At 38.0% G+C, this 17,637-nt stretch overlaps 1 protein-coding gene across 1 annotated transcript; it reads left to right on the top strand.

Annotated features, from left to right (window-relative positions):
- The first annotated feature begins 1,366 nt into the window (after positions 1–1,366).
- LOC122083018 (nuclear pore complex protein NUP96) lies at positions 1,367–17,116 on the top strand. The gene is made up of 6 exons (XM_042650724.1): positions 1,367–1,594; positions 2,095–4,703; positions 4,948–5,071; positions 7,088–7,230; positions 12,439–12,536; positions 16,496–17,116. The coding sequence occupies exons 1-6, from the start codon at positions 1,564–1,566 to the stop codon at positions 16,689–16,691; spliced, it is 3,201 nt and encodes a 1,066-aa protein (XP_042506658.1). The 5' UTR covers positions 1,367–1,563; the 3' UTR covers positions 16,692–17,116.
- Positions 17,117–17,637: the final 521 nt, after the last annotated feature.

Below are 17,637 nucleotides of genomic sequence, written 5' to 3' on the forward strand. Positions count from 1 at the left end.
TCATGGTTTTAAACGATTTCTATTTCGGTTTATTCCATACACGGTTTGTAAAACAGTTCACAATTGGTTTGTTATAACTTGCAACCATCTCTAAACTGAAGATCATAAGCTTATCCAAAAATAATTGGCAACCACAAATAAGAGATCCTATATTAACGATGGTCTTAATTTGATAATCTAGTGCTATTTCTTCGCATGGTCATTCTCAAACATTTAGAACTACTATCATACAACATCCAAATCCAGCTTTCTACAGCATAAAATATTAAAATGACAGGTGGTTCAGCCAAAACACCCCATCTATGATAACATAATAACATAGTAACATATATGGATTACAAGTTCATGATCTGAAGCCAAAACTTGAACTGAATTGCAATAAATCATACCAAAACAGGATGGATACTTAATTTAATTGTTAATTGTTATACGGATTACTGCCCATGCTTTATTTAATTGTTATACGGATTAATTGGATTGGTTTAAACGATTTTAAACGGTTCGGTTTAAACGGTTTCCATTCGGTTTGAAACCAACGGCTTTCGCAGTTAAAATCGACCCGACCCGTTTAGCTAATTGGCCTGAAACTTAAACCATAATCGCATTATTTATTAAATGGTTTTGCAATTTCGGTGTAAATGGTTCGATTTGATTTTGGTAAACAATTTCAGTTACAAATTCACATCCTTAGGCCTGGAAAGAAAATGGGCGAGACACCACAGAACTCTAAATGGGCTAAAAAGTTACTAAGATGGGCTATAAGGAAGGAAAGCCAAGCCTAGGAATACCCACAGGCCTACGGCTCAATGGATGTAAGACCTGAACCGTAGAAACACAGCAAATAGTTCTTTAAGGCTCAATAGATGTAAGACCTGGTTTGAGGAATCGGTCTGGACCAATCTCAATTCTTTGTCAATCCATATCAGTGGATTGGTACAAATAAAGGGTAATATAGTTAAAAAAATATTTTTTTAAAAATAAAATTAAAGGTAGTTCTGTCCAATTTAGGCCGATCCCGATTGATGTTGACCTTGACAAAACTATTCTCGATACCAGGTTCTCAAACCTTACTTTAGATAAGTGGTTGAAACTTGGGTGGGCTTGAGGTGAGAGATTAGTGAAATTTGAACCATGACTCGTCCGATTTGGTCCACAGTTGTGCATCTTCAGCTTGAGCTGTATCTTTACCTTCTCCATGGGCCCATGGCTACCCATCAGTTTCCCCGATTCAAATAGGGATCCGCTTAGAACGATCCTGATTCTGAATGATTCTTGGAACCCTCTTTTGAACCGTCAAGATTCCCCGAGGGCTCAGTCACGAGTTCGAAGTTGCACCAGTTCCAGACTTTTGGTCCAACTCTGTACTCCCAAATCTCACATCATTTCGACCTTTCTCTTCTCCGCCTTTGTCCAAAGTCGCCTCGTTCGTCTTCCTCCACTGTATTATTTCTTCACTTCCGTGCCTCTGCAGAGACAAACCTCCGTTAAACCCTACTCTGTTCATGGACGAAAGCTAAATCTTCAACGTCGTAATTCCTTCTTCATCTTTCGTCCAATTCGATAATGGCGTCTACTTCTTCTGCTCCTTCACCCGGTAAGCCTTCAGTCTCTTTAGACTTTGCCTTTTCGGTTGATTTTACTGAAATTTTCGTGTATTGAGTTCAAATGCTGCTATCGAATTGCTAACTTTTTTGATTTATTTTTTCTTTGATTTCTTTATATGCGTTTCTGGTGTTTATGTCTGTGTTTCCTTCTAAGCAGCGGTTCCTTGTACAGTTCTTCTCATCTAGGGTTTATTCATATTTTTTTGTGCTTATTTGTTTGCAAGAAGCTCTAAGTATTTATTCAACTCTGTAAACGGAACTTCTGTAACTATTTGTTGCTCACATTACTTCATTTACTATGGTATTAAGTACTGTGTAGTTCATAAAAAAATTAATGTTGTGTTTTGTTATGGAGTTCTTGAAGATCATATGTTGGTGGAAATTGAATTTTTTTTTGGAATTCCTTGATGTTAATATTTTCAATCTTGACAGCAGATGGTGCTAATTCATTTATTTGTTTGATAAATCGGTTTACTTTTTTTGTGTTTAGGGATTTTTGATAAGGTTTGTGTTGTTAGAAACAACGTTTCATTAGAAACTTATGGTGGCAGCGACTTTGATACTGGAACTTTGAGCTCGTACCTTCCATCTCAATGCAAGAAAAGAAGGATTTCTATTGACATGTATAATCCTTCATGTTGGGCTTTCAGAGACATCAAAGCTTGCTTGCCCGTTTTGCATTCATCTGATTATTTTATGGAACCTTCCCTATTGGACTTGGCTGCTCAGGAGCTCAATGTTCCTGGCCACTGCTGTCATGTTCAGAATTTCACGGTTGGAAGGTTTGGATATGGTTGTGTTAAGTTTCTTGGTGAAACTGATATCAGATGGTTGGAATTAGATAAAGTTATTAAGTTCGATAGGCATAGGGTAGTGGTATATGAGGATGAAACTGACAAGCCTGCTATCGGTGAGGGTCTTAATAAAGCTGCTGAAGTAACTTTGGTGCTTCAAATAAAACCATTGGCTGATGAGAGGTTTAAATTGGATAAAATTGTTGAGAAACTTAAGATCATCACAGAAAAACAGGGAGCGCGCTTCGTTTCCTTTAACCCATTGAATGGTGAATGGAAATTTTTGGTTTGCCATTTTAGCAGATTTGGATTAAGTGAAGATGATGAAGATGATATCATCATGGACGAAGCAGCTGCAGCTCATCATCTTGAGGAGCAGAATGGTGGTGAGCTGTTTGAAGTTGATGAAGTGCCTCAAATTGGTCCTGATGTAGCTGTTCTATCCCATTCTCTGCCTGCTCATCTTGGGCTGGATCCCATCAAGATGCAAGAAATGAGAATGGTGATGTTTCCAGCTGAGGAGGAGGAAACTGAAGATTTTGATGGAACATTTTCACTTGAGAAACAGAGTTTTAGTAGAGAGTTTGGCAGACCTGCTTTACAGTATTCCTCCAGGAAGATGAGTCATAGAGTTAGTCCTCCCATTGTGCGGAAAACCCCTCAAGCCTTACTTGAGTACAATATGAAAGGTTCAGACCAACCGGGAAACATTCTGATGACTCGTCAAAACCTGAGCATTGTACCAAGGACAACAAAAGTAAAAGGCTTCCAATTGGATCTTAAAGATGAAACTCCAGTAACTGGACACCATTCTAAGTATGCAGTTGATGCAGGATTGTTCATGGGAAGGTCTTTTCGGGTTGGTTGGGGTCCAAATGGTGTTCTTGTCCACTGTGGCAATCCTGTTAGTAGCACGGGTCCTGGTGTATTATCTTCTATTGTCCATGTAGAAAAGATTGCAATTAACAAGGTGGTCAGAGATGAAAATAATAAAGTGAAAGAGGAGCTTAATGATTGCTGTTTTGCCTCACCACTGAGCCTCCACAAGTCAATAAGTCATGAAACAATGGAAGTTGAAGTTGAAGGGTCATTCAGACTAAAGCTTCAAAAGGTTGTATCTGATCGCCTAGTGCTTCCAGAGATCTGCCGGAGTTATATAGATATTATTGAGAAGCAGCTGGATGTTCCTTGCTTATCTGCTTCTGCCCGTGGGGTTCTGATGCACCAAGTTATGGTCTGGGAATTGATAAAGGTTCTATTTTCTGCCAGGGAGATCAGTGGACATTCAATATCCGTAGATGTTGATGATGAGGAGGATATGATGGGTGATAAGAAAGATGGTTCTCCAGACATTGATCCAGAAGCACTCCCTTTTGTTCGGAGGGCACAATTCAGTTATTGGTTGCAAGAAAGTGTTTGCCACCAAGTACAAGAAGAAATAAGCTGTTTAAATGAGTCCTGTGATTTAGAGCACATCTTCCTACTTCTGACTGGGCGGCAGCTTGATGTTGCAGTTGAATTGTCTGCTTCCAGGGGAGATGTAAGACTGGCTTGTTTGCTGAGTCAGGCTGGTGGGTCAACTGTGAATCGATCTGATATGGCTCGGCAGCTTGACCTTTGGAGAATCAATGGGCTGGACTTTAACTTTATTGAGAAGGATAGGTTGAGGTTGTATGAGTTACTTGCTGGTAATATTCAAGGTGCTTTGCAAAATTCAAAAATTGATTGGAAAAGATATCTAGGGTTGTTGATGTGGTATCAGTTACCACCTGATACTTCTTTATCTGCCATCATTCACACATATCAGCAGCTCCTTGATGCTGGAAAGGCTCCATATCCAATCCCAGTTTACATTGATGAGGGACTGGTTGAGGAGGCTGTGGACCTGAGTGATGGGGATCGCTTTGACTTAGCCTATTATCTTATGCTTCTTCATGCGAATGAAGAGAGTGAGTTTGGGGTCTTGAAGACTATGTTTAGTGCATTTTCTTCAACCTTTGATCCACTTGACTACCATATGCTTTGGCATCAACGCAGTGTATTGGAAGCTGTTGGTGCTTTCTGTTCTAATGATCTCCATGTACTTGACATGAGTTTTGTTTCTCAACTGTTGTGTCTTGGGCAATGTCATTGGGCCATCTATGTTGTCCTCCACATGCCTTACCGTGATGATTTCCCAAATCTCCAGGCCACTGTTATTAGGGAAATCTTGTTTCAATACTGTGAGTCCTGGAGTTCACAAGAAAGACACCACCAATTTATTAAAGACTTGGGTGTTCCATCAGCATGGCTGCATGAGGCTATGGTATGTCTGTCACTACTTGGACTTTACTAATTTGAACTTGTTATCTTGTCTTTGTTGAACCCAAAATTGCTTTGAACTTTGAACTTTTAACCGCTCTTTTGTGGATTGTACAATACTCTGGGCATTTATATGAATGAATTGGTTTCATAGATGATGAAACATATCTCCATCCTTCAGTAGACTATAACTACCCTTTTTTTCCCTTGCTGGTTATAATTAGTTCCACCCACTCATACTAATGCAGGCAGTATATTTCCATTACGAAGGGGATCTACTGAAGGCCCTTGAACATTTTGTTGAATGTTCCAATTGGCAAAAAGCTCATTCAATTTTTGTGACTTCCGTTGCTCATTCTTTGTTCTTGTCTGGTAAGTATCTGTTACCCTATTAGTTAGTGCTGTTATTTTCCCTACTTTTCCGGCTAATTATAATCCTTTCATTTCTTTGATTATTGCAATGATATTGTTGCAGTTTAGTTCACAAATTGATGTGGCCTATCTGAGAAGTTTGAAAGCAAATCATTCAACTACGAATAAAACCTATTACTTATCTGATGATGCTTTTGAAAGAAATTTCTAATGGTAGATTAAGTTGCGCAGTCCCACTACAGTATTGTATGTCTTTCTTTTTGTTAATAAATGTTTTCTCCGTCGATCTTATGGTTTACGTATCCGGTGAATGACTATTTAATGGAAGAAGAAAGACTGCTTTAACTAAATCAGTTAGGCACAAGCTGCTTTGGTCCCAGTAGAGCTGCCTCTAGTGACACAAAAGAGGGCCATTCTGGCATTATTCAGAAGATCCAGCTGATGCCTATGTCCAATGGTCCGTTGATGAAGGAATAGGCCACCAAACCCTTACTCTAGTGTGTAATGGGCCTAATGTAGCTGCTTGGTGTCATTAGTATCAACGACAAGCTAAATAGCCTCCATAATTCAGTGAAATAGAAAATCAGGAACTCTAATGAAGGAGTAGATTACAAGAAGCTAACTCTCACAAGTATACCCCAAACAATACAAAAGTGCACCCCACAAGGTAGAGATTTATGACCCACAGAACTTAAAAACCCCCATGGGTGGAATTACAATCAAAGATACTTAAGAAACAAAACCATAAATAAGACCAGGAGACAAAGAAATAAGATCATCAAATAAACCCCCAAGGATGCAATACCCATATAGGAGCAAAACTAGCCCAAAACCCCAACCCGATAAAAGAGAGAAAGACCTGTTATAGAGCTGGAGAGAGAGGTGCGGCCAGGTCTGTAGGAGTCCGATTGAGTTGCACTCTTGGGCGTAGATAGTCCCTAGGGAGGGTACAAAAACCCCAAAGTTGAGAGGATTCTGACGGCTGGTTGTGAAGTTACAACTTACAAGCTTTCTTGATTTTCTGACCTAGGAGAGAGAAAACTTCAAGATTCTTCAGAACAGCAGATGGTCGACTTCAGATGGTCTTTAAGAGATTATCGATTGATCTTTTAAAAGTGTAGAACCAGTCCCCAAAAGGATCTGCAAACTAGATCTCAGACTTGGGCATCAATAAGGGTCGAGTGGCTTCAAGTACAGGAACTCTTTGGCTGATCGATTGTGGTTTTTAATGCTTGGACAAATCTGAACTTCTTTAATACTCACAACAGCAGTAAACATAAACAGCAGCAATTAAGAATGAAAATGGAAAGATTAAACAAAGAATAAACAAGGGAAAGTGGGGGAGGAGGTGGCTATCTCATCTTGGGCTTCTCACCCGCAGCTATTTTAGCTGCTTCAAGCATTTAGTTGCAAACTTTCTTTTCATTCATATCTGTCAATAACAGTACATATGCCTCTCTATTTATAGAGGGGAAGTTTACAATCACAATATGACTAGGAGCTAGTTTCGAAAGAGGACTAGACACTCCTACTACAACTGAGAATTCCAATTAGGACTAGGACTTGACTTTATGACTCCAACATGGAGTAGGACTAACTAACTAATAATCTATATCTGACTTTACAACCGACCAATGGCCTAATGAGCCTTTATTGAATTCAAGAACAAGTAATTAAACTAATGACTTAAATCCCGTTTTCCTACCTTCTATCCATATTTTAGGCCCATTAAAGTGGTCCATTTAAAAAAAAACCCATGGGATCAAAGGCCCAACACATACATAACACAACCCAAGGTTTATTTGCAATAAAATAAGTCCAAGTGATTTATCTACATCAAACGCATAAGATTATTCTTATTGCTTTTGTTAGTTGAGGTTCTCATTAAGCAGGGTGTCTCCCTCCCCTCTGTAGTTATTTAAATTATTAAAATTAAAGCCTCTTGTTTGTGTTTTGTACTAATTTTATTTCTCATAGAACAACATTTTTTGGTTTGGTTGTTTTAAATTGATGCAGCTAAACATTTGGAGATTTGGAGACTTGCAGTCTCCATGGAAGAGCACAAATCGGAGATTGCAAACTGGGACTTGGGTGCTGGGATTTATATTTCTTTTTACGTTTTAAAAGATTCTATACGAGATGGTGCCATGTATGACCCGGTAAGACAATTCATCATGAACGCTCAATCCAATGAATTTTTATTTCAACAATTCAGATGTGCTACATAAATCATATTCTAATGGTCCACTCTATCTTTCACTAAGCAGAAGCCAGTTTAGTATTTTTCCCACTACTTCAACCATGTCGTTTTGGGTTTTCCTTTGTCCTTCTAAAGCCTTCAACTCCATTATCTCTGTTGCTCATGGCTAAAACATCTCAGTGACAAATAGTTCATCTTTGGTAGGCATAATAGCAGGAAGAATGTGCCTTATGGGCTGTGGAAGAGATAGGGTATGTTTTTGTTCTGACTTGTTTAGGTTTTGACCTGGTTTGAGATAATTTGGTCATAATAATTCTTTTGGCTGTCAAAGATTTGGTTGAAAATGGTGGGGAATATACCAAAATCATATAGGAATGTGCATACAGGTACAGGTCTTGAATTTTTTTACCACTGGTCAGGGAAACTTTCCTTGATGATGAATCTATATCTTCCGCTTGGAGGGCTGATATGGTCACTTTGGCTGTTTAATAGGTCCTCTTAATTGGCCACATCTCAAATGTTGTGTCCTAGCTCACTAGAATGTTCCACCATGCATTAGGCTTTTCCCCTTGCATTCTCAGACATTAAGTTCATGATGGGTTTCTAGAAGCCTAGAGGTATAGGATCAGTAATACAATAGTTAACAAGAATTGCAGTGAATATGAAATAACCAGATTTAAAGAAAAATATTTATAAATTGAGATCTGATAAAAACAGATGAGGCTCAAGTTCCGGTCAAAGGTCAGTCTTGTGGTCAAGGACAAATACCCAAAATATGGACTTGATCCAATGGTTAGATTTTAATAACCAGCACTGTTACAGAATTAGCAAGTCAAGGTCCTAGAAACCAAGAACTTAGATATCTCAGTGAATAATAAACAGATGTAGATCTGATGATTCTGATCAACAGAAGTTCTGATAGTAAACAAGATGTCAAAATATGAGACACATCTGATGATTAAAATTGGAGTAATAAGTCGTGTTCTACTTCAGTTAGGACACTCAAAACCCTGGGATCGATGGTAGTTCAGAGCAGTAGCTGAGTAACTCAATTAAATCAAAATTTAAAGTGTAAATAATGTTGATTAAACAATCACAGATCTACTGATAAATCACGGCAACTAATATGTGATTACAGCAGGGCATTAATGGATTAAAACGATGGGAAGAGTTCCAGATTTATGGGAATCTGCTCGATTGTTTTCTGATGCAAAAATTGAAACCATGAGTAGGTTTATAGTGGCATGCAATTTCTGGAACTGAGATCAAAATTGAAATCTCAGATGTTTTAACCCAAGAACTGCAGAATTTCAATCAAAAGGGAGACTGTAGTTAGAACAGAAATTGTACTTACTTGAGGATTAATTGAGAAGAAGAATGAGGAAGAAGAAATTGAAGGATATGACTTGAGATTCACACCCAAGCCTTAATCAGAATCCTACTAACCCTCCTAGCATCCCACCAGGTAGCAACTGCATGACAGCGCCATTAATCTGTCTCTCTCAGAACTTGAGCAGAAACCCTCACTTTTATTCATAATAAAAGTTGATGGGAGGGTTTAAACTTTAAAATGTTTTTATAGAAACAGAAAAAGCTGAGTTGTATTGGCCTTAGGATAGATTCCAGCCAATAGAAAATAAGCACTAAACAGAAACAGCAAAAAGGAGATTAAGAATCCCCCTTCTGGTCGCTGGAAAGAAGAGTTGTTAATCACACTAGGAATTTGAAAACTGCAAGGGAACCAACTAATAAAAGGACTGAAGTTTATGAAAGACATTCCAGCATATACAAGGAAATAAATAAATAATAAAAACTAATCTTAACAAGTCCCATCGACTCTGGTTTTAGGTGAACCAGAACACTGTTCAAATGAGTTTATTCCATAGTTGCTACGGCGCCAAGGCGATGGAGGGTTGTCTAAGCGCTTAGGCGAGAAGGTGCCCACCTTTAGGCGAACAAGGCAGATAAGTGTTTTTATTTTTTTTTATTTTTCCTATTTTCTAACGTTATTTACTAAGTTATATATACCTTGTATCATAAAAAATCAAGATTAAGCGACATCAAGTCATTAAAAATCAACATTTAGCCACATCAAATCATAAAAAATTAACATTAAGTCATATTAAGTTATAAAAAATCAACATTTAGAGAAATGCTCTTATTCTATAATAAATTTGACTGGTCAAATGATTTTATTTTTATATGAGACTTTTTGTATTAGTTATAACATAAAACCAACTTTCTAACAAGTCTAAGATTACTTAAATTTGAGTTGCAATGACAAAGTTATGCTTCAGTCAAACTTATTTTTAAGTTCGCGAATACTGTTAAAATTGCCTGAATGAAAATAATTTTATGAATATCAAAACAAAATATTATTTTACCGGATTTTTGGTTTTTATCAATGTTTTAACATGATAGAATTTATTAAATTTTCATAATTGAGAAAAACCCCAGCATTTAAAAGTTGAAAATCATCCCTATAACCAAAATCCAGTTTTTGTTCTTGGACTGGGGGGTTGAGTTTTTATCCTTTTGGAATTTGATTTTTAAACTATTTTTATTGGATTCAAATAGGGGGTATTTGCTTATTTATGAATAATATCTTAAGTAAATGAAACATTTACTTGAATGATATTTGGCATAAATAAGTGCCGAAACACAAGGCGACATACAGTGCAACAAGGCGGCTGTCGCCTAGGCCCCAGGCAAACCGCCTGGACTTCTAGTCGTCGCCTGGGCGACGCCTTGACAATTATGGTTTACTTGGTGTCTTCTTGCACCTTCACTCATGAGTTACGTACCTACAACGTCATGCCTTCACTCGTCTCTTGAACCCGATTACGCTGTTGAAAACATTTTGGGAAATAGAAAAATCAAACACCTTTTTGCAAGTCAAAAAATGGTTTCTTAGCACAGAAATGGAAAAAACCATCATCTGGAAACAATAGAAACAAAATCAAACGTCTCCTTTGTCTTGCCATCCTATTCCTAAGTCTATTGCGGAGGCATTGTCTCGTTCTGGCTGGAGGATAGCTATGGAAGAGGAGTTATTGGTTGTGGATGAGAATTCTAGTTGGGATCTTGTACCATTACCCCAAGGTAAGTCTGCTATTAGTTGTCAATGGGGTTATGTTTCTTTGGCTTGGTTGAAGGCTCGGTTATTGGCCAAGGGCTACACACAAGTGTATGGGGTTGATTATCTGGATACTTTTTCTCATATGGCCAAGTTGGTTTATGTTCGTATTTGATATCTCTGACTGCATCTTCTCATTGGACATTACATCAACTCGATGTGAAGAATGCTTTCCTTCATGGTGATTTACATAAAGAGGTTTATACGAACCAACCAACAGGGTTTGTTGCTTAGGGGGAGTTTGGTATGATGTGCAACTGAAAAAGTATTTGTATGGTTTGAAGCAGTCTCCTCGGGTATGGTTTGGCAAGTTCACTGATGTGGTTTGTGAGTTTGGTCTGTCCATGTGTGATAGTGATCATTCGGTATTCTATTGAAAGTTTGTTGCACGAAGGATATTTCTTGTTGTTTATGTTGATGATATTGTCATCACTAGAGTTGGTATTGAAAGAATCCAAAGTTTGAAAACACATCTACTACAGAAGTTTCAAAGCAAGGATTTAGGACAGTAGAAGTACTTTTTGGGTATTGAGGTTGCTCAGCCAAGAAAAGGTATTTCCCTCTTTCAGAGGAAATATGTTCTGGATATGTTCACAAAGACTGGAATGTTAGAAAGATCCGAATGTAAAGCTTACAGTTGAAAGTGGTGACTTGTTAGATGATCCTGAGAGGTATCGAAGATTGGTGGGAAAACTTAATTATTTGGCATTGACTAGCCTGATATTGTCTTTCCTGTCATTGTTGCGAGTCAATTTCTTTTGTCTCCTCGAACGTCTCATTGGGATGCTATTATTCGTATTCTATGATATCTCAAGAAGGCTCTAAGTCGTGGTTTGCTTTACTCTGATCATGGCCATGGTCGTATTGAGGGATTCTATGATGCTGATTGGGCTTGATCACCTGTTGATCGGCCATCCACTACTGGATACTGTTCATTTGTTGGTGGTAACCTTGTGTCTTGGAAGAGCAAGAAGCAGGCTGCTGTGGCTAGGTCTAGCACAAGTTTGAGTATCGTGCCATGGCTCATGTCACCTGTGAGTTGATGTGGGTGAAGCAGTTGTTGACAGAACTCAGGTTTGATTGCTGTGATAACCAAGCTATGATCCATATTGCATCTGATCAAGTTTTCCATGAGAGGACAAGACATATTGAGCTTGATTGTCACTTTGTTCGAGAGAAGCTACAACAAGGAGTTATTTCTACGAGTCATGTTCGCATAGGAGAACAACTTGTAAAAGTTTTCGCTAAGTCTTTGGGGGGTGGTAGAGTAGTAGACTATATTTGTAACAAGCTGTGCATTATTAACTCTATGCTTCAGTTTGAGGGGGAGTGTTAGAAGGCTGTCGTGAGAAGAGAAGGAAGGAGGAGTCATGTGGACTGTGCAGGCTCCTCCCTTGGTGTTGTCCTAGTCTGACTAGGAGAGTCCTAGTTCAGCTAGGACTGATGTTATGTTAGGAGTTAGCTTTCCTAGTCTAACTAGGAGAGTTTTAGTTCTAGCTAGGGCTGATTAAGTTAGTTTCCTATTATGTTTTGGTGTTTCTAGTTCTACTAGGACTGCTATCTTACTTGTAATAGGACTTGTAATAAGCTGATTGAATTGCTATATAATGAATAGAGGACGACAACCCCAATCCTATCTATTGGGACTCCCTTGCAGAATCGCAGGACTCTCTCTCTCTTTATTTCTATTTACATCTCTCATCTCCCCCCTTGGTGCATGTAACATTCTGTCATACAGGTCTTACTGTTCCTATTATCAGATCTTGGAAAGAAAAATCTGACTACAGTATTATGAAACATTGTTTCTGACAACCTAAACAATTATGACCTCTGAGAAGGATCTAACCATTTGAATTACAACCTACTAAACATGTCAATAAATGTGTTCATCTTGTTTGGTAGATATGAAAGTTAATTTCTGTAAGGGCTGTAATAGTGTCGTTTGAGCTTTCTTTGGCTGCTCTGGTTTCTCTATTTATTTCTATAAAAGTTTCCCTATTTTGATACTTGAGCATGCTTTATCTCCTGCAGGATTCTCTTGAGAAAAACAAAGCTTCTTGTAGAGAGTTCTTTGACCGCGTAAATGCGTCGTTGGCAGTATGGGGAAGCAGATTGCCAGTTGATGCGAGGTATTTTTCCTTGTTTCCTTTTGCCCAATTTCTAGCCACTTCCCTCCCTCGTTTTTTTTTCCTACTCTTGTACATGCACTCAGGGATCACCCTTTGGGTCCTGCGCTTGTATCCTCTCCCCTATCATGCTAAGCTTTGCTTTCTGGAATGATTGATGCCCCCTTAACTTTACCCATTCTGTTTGTCTCTAGAACTGAGTTTATGTGAACATTTGCTTTCTGGAATGATTGATGCCCCCTTAACTTTACCCATTCTGTTTGTTTCTAGAACTGAGTTTATGTGAACAGTCACTAAAATTTTTCCTTCAGTACATTAGTTAAGCTTTACTGTTCCGTTCAATTTCTAGATTCAAGTCTATGTGAACAATCACTAATTTCCTGCATGGCATAACTTATACTTTGCTGAGTCAGACTTCTCAGTCAGTGCATTGCTGTGCAAGTCATGGTTGGAACACTACACTTGATCCTAACCATTAGATATCTAGGTGGCTTTATCACTGTACTTGATCCCTAACCATTTAATATAGGTGGCTTTCTTGGGCCGTTATCTTTTTGTTGGGTCTTTAAATTTTTAATACAAATTTCAGTCCCAAACTAGAACTAGAAAGAATCTTGGAGAAACTCAGGATCACCAGAGCAGAGAAAATTTGTAGAACTAGGGAAAAATTTTATAACTTCAAACAGGATGGTTAGATTGACCTGATATTCAGGTAGACTGGTTCTCTTGGTTTCTAGAATATGCCTTCAAAATATCTCAGAAAACTGAGGTCTAAATAGGGTTTTGCAGTGTAATCCTAGTGTTAACTTGGAAAATAGAGCAGGTTTGCTGGAACTTGAATATTGGCGAATAATTCTCAGTACTTTAGACCAGGAATCTAGGGAGCTAATAACTAGAGGCTTGAGTATCAAGTTTGAGATAATTAAGTAATGAAACTACGTAGCAAACTGAAATATGGGTGAAATTTGAGGTGCTGCTGGTTTCAGAAAAGGGTCAAAAACCATGGTTCTAAGGTTTCAGCTGAAATTTCACAGTTTTGGTAGGCGCTGAGACAAAACCAGTGTCCGAAACTAAAAGGTATAAGCGTCGAAATTTCGTAGGTTTCGATGGTTTCAATTGCGAAACACATATTTTGGCCCCCAAAACATCATTTTTGGCTTAAAATCTGGCATTCTTCTCCCATATATTGCATTATCAAGGAAAATCAAGCTATAGAAGGCTGCTTGGAGCTTCAAAGTAAACCCCAGTTTTTCCCAAATAAATTTTTTTTTCTGTACAATGTAGTAATAAACATAGTAGAACGCTTTCAATTTCTGTATGTTAGTTAGAATGGCCCGATCTATGACCTCACTGAGTCAATTTTTATTTTTTGGATGTTAAAAGAAAAGAAAAAGACCAAATAAAGTATTTGTTAGAGGGTCCAACCCAAAACCTTTAAGTCATTAGGTGGAGAGAGATCCTCTAGTAACCGCCTCTGTGAGATTAACTTTGGCTTTGTTGCTGCCTTTCTTCTTAAGATTGGCAATCTCGCTTGAAGTGTCCAGGCTTGCCACAAACAAAGTAATTTCTTCTTTCCTTTTTAAATTTGTTTCCTTCTTAACATGAAGGTTATTGAATTTCGTTCACAAATCGATGTAGGACTGTAGCTCTATAACTCCCAACATCTCAACAGTATATGTTTGCTAATAAAACTTTCATATTGTTTATGTGCATCTAATGAAAGATCAAAGCTTCCCCTCAAGGATAGAAACAGTGGCAAACTTGAAAAAATAAAATGAATTGGAATTTTCAATTAGACTTCAACTGAAGCACTACTTATGCAACTCCTAAGTGCCTATGCTAGAAAACAGATATTCTAGCAAACACTATGTCCTTTTTTTTTTTTTTTTTTGGCATGTTTAAAAAAAAGAAAAGAAAAAAAGTGTAGACCAAACTTAGGTCAACACCACAAATACCTTTTTTTTTTTGTGTGAAAATAGTTCATTGATTAGGTTTAAAAGGTCAAAAAATAAACTGTACACAGAAAATCAGTCCAAAATAAACACTTATAGGGCCTCAAAACTAAGGTTTCCCTAAGGTTTCCCTATAACCCAGAAAAAAAAAACCTGGTTTCAGCTCAAATTTCAGTTTCCCCTAGGCTTCACCTGGCCGAAACCCGGGATTTTGAACCTTATAGAAATCTAACCTGAAGTTGAAAAGAAATAAACAGAAATAGAAGAATGAGGCAGGAAAACAGGAATCCACTAGTGAAGAAATCCACCGAGGATCTTGGGGATCCACCTGAGAGTACTGCAAGTCCGCAGCCAGATCTCGAAGAAAACTTCAATGATATTCTCATGAATTCTTATGCTTTAATGACTTATTATATTATATTATATAAACTCAAAATCTAACTCCTAGTCCTAATATGCTAGAAATAGTGTAAACCAACTACTATTCAAACTGACTACTTAATTGACCATTAGAAGACTTAAAACAACTACTCTAACTAGGACTCCGACTTAAACTATCTAACAAAGTAAATCTTGTATTCCGAACTCCTACCCATATCATAGGCCCATTAAAGTGGAAATTACAGTGAACACTCCCCCCCCCCCCCTCTACGAGGAAAAAAAAAAAAAAAAAAACAACTTCATTAACTAAGATATTTGAGAACATCAACAATAGGTCCTGTATCCAGAATTCTAATTTTCCTTGCATAGTCAAAGCAGCAATGTGCTTAACTAATACCACATATTCGTTTGAGGATTTGAGACAGAAACTTAGTTGGGAGAATGATTTATAAGCATCCAAAAACGTTGGGATTGTGCTCCAATACCACGATCCGATGCTATAATCCTGAATCAAGTTGTGAAATTCCTCCGAATCACTCCCTTGGACGAAAGGCCCAACGCATATATAAACCATCCCAAGGATTATTTCCACCGAAATAAGCCCATTCGTGTGATTTTCCTGCATCAATTTTGGCTCTTTATTGGATGTCTACTATTTTCCAGTTTCCAGCTACACCTTAGAAGTCTTCTTTTGGGAGCTTATGTTTGGTAGGATGTAATAAACAGAGTTCTTTTTTACTGCCCAAGAGCATCTGTACCTTCACTAGTTTAATATTGCTACTTTACCAAGTGCAATAAAGATATATGTGAAGGGATTGAGTTTGGTCATATGGGTTTGTTGAGCTACTTCCACTATTTCTAGTATGCCTTCCAACATTTGACTAAAGTCACTAAACAATCATTTCTTGAACTACACTTTGTGATTCTGGGATTGTTTTGTTTTATTTTTTGTTTTTTTTGCCATCTCCTTCCCCCACGCTCTCACCAAAAGTAAAAGAAAAAGTTATGTGTGACTATATGAGGCTTTGTTTTGATGGAAGTTTCTCCTTCATGATTTTGGGAGAAAATTGTTGACTAGTTGATAGTAGACTCTATTAAGATGTGGTCAATTTCATTGGTGCTTTTAACCCTTCATTTGCTGTGTTGCTTCTTTTGTTTTGATTGATTGGTTGATCATGGAGAAGCTTGGACTTTTGGGTTGAAATGTTTCATAGCTTTGGCTCATTTGAGTGTTTATGCATAGGTAATGCTCCACATGATTTTCCCTTCCCTCCTCCCCCTCCCCCACAAAAGTTCTGCCTAGTAGGCTGTTTCAGGGGTATTATTATGAGGCACCATACAGCTGTGATGTTAAATGTTTGAATGGTTGGACTTTAGATACGTAAAACTCAACTTATATGATTTAGAAACACATCCTCTTTCATTGACCAGGCCAGATATCTTCACCAATTTCAGGTTTGCTTTGTTCTTTTACCGTAAATTTCTGTGTTACCAATGGGAAAAGGAATCGTATTTGGCTTAAGTAATCAAGGTTCTTTCTATGTGGTTATGCTCTAAAGTGAATTAATCTTTTTGCTGAGTCGTGTGCTTACCTTGACATTCTTTGCTGTTTGAATGTGTGTTTCTTAGAGCGACATATTCTGTGATGGCTGAGGAGTTATGTACTATTCTTATATCGGATGGTGGAGAGGCCGCAACGTATGAGGATCAGTTGAGCTGCTTTGAAACGATGTTCAAAGCTCCTCTCCCAGAAGACCTGCACGAATGCCATCTTCAGGATGCAGTATCGGCCTTCACTTGTTATCTTACTGAAATAGCTTCATAGCTCTCGACTGCCTTTTTGTTTTCGTTCATTCTTTCTTTTATTATTTCTTGTAGATGCATTGGGAGTAAACATTTCAGCCCGATTCATTTTCCTTTCTTCTTTGCTTGTCCTTGATGATATCTTTGTTCTTCATTTCTGTTATTGTGTTTTACGTTGTTGCCTTGTCCCACCAGAAAGCTGCAGCTACTTACAGTGCCAAAGGGTCTAAACTTGTTGAGAAGTCAGCAAGGTTTTCACTGTTTCTATGCTGCCTCTTGGGTCAGATTGCCGAACAAATGAACAAAGTTTATGTTCACGAGACTCGGGGAGTGGATTGGGAACAGGTTGTTGAGGTCTTTGGAGCTTGTTCTACATTTCTTCTCAATATTGTTGCCACGATATTTCTCACTTATATATGTTATGTGGCAGCTCATCTAAATTTGATACACGATGTCTCACCATTCTCTGTATTTGCTTTTTGAAGATGCCCAAGCAACGATCCAATACAAATGGGCCGTAAGATGGATTTGACACCCCAAATTTGGACACGTGGTTAATCCAAGATACCCTATCTATCCACATGGTTAGAATTTTCAAATAATGTATAACATGGCCCAAATCAGGTGGGCCATGAAGCCAAACTGTACAACATGGCAATTTCTGCGACCTTTCTCACTTTTTAATTCTTATTTGGACCAAATCCAACAAGATATGGCATTAATAATTTGATGCTTTAATTATACTAATTGTGTGAAAATTTTAAAGTATGAGCACCATTGAATGTTAAAATTAAGTGCAACATATCGTTATCTGGTTGGGTAGCCCTTCCACCAGTGGGTTGGGGGGCAGTGAGAGTGTGCTAAAGCATTAATATGGATGGGATTATTGATTTGCTGAGGGCTGGTGTGGTAATTTTATGAGCTCGTATATGGTTGCATACATAGGAACTATGCTATCAGGTAGTGTT

The sequence above is a fragment of the Macadamia integrifolia genome, chromosome 1 (genome assembly GCF_013358625.1).
Source record: "Macadamia integrifolia cultivar HAES 741 chromosome 1, SCU_Mint_v3, whole genome shotgun sequence".
In the NCBI taxonomy this organism is placed as follows: domain Eukaryota; kingdom Viridiplantae; phylum Streptophyta; class Magnoliopsida; order Proteales; family Proteaceae; genus Macadamia; species Macadamia integrifolia.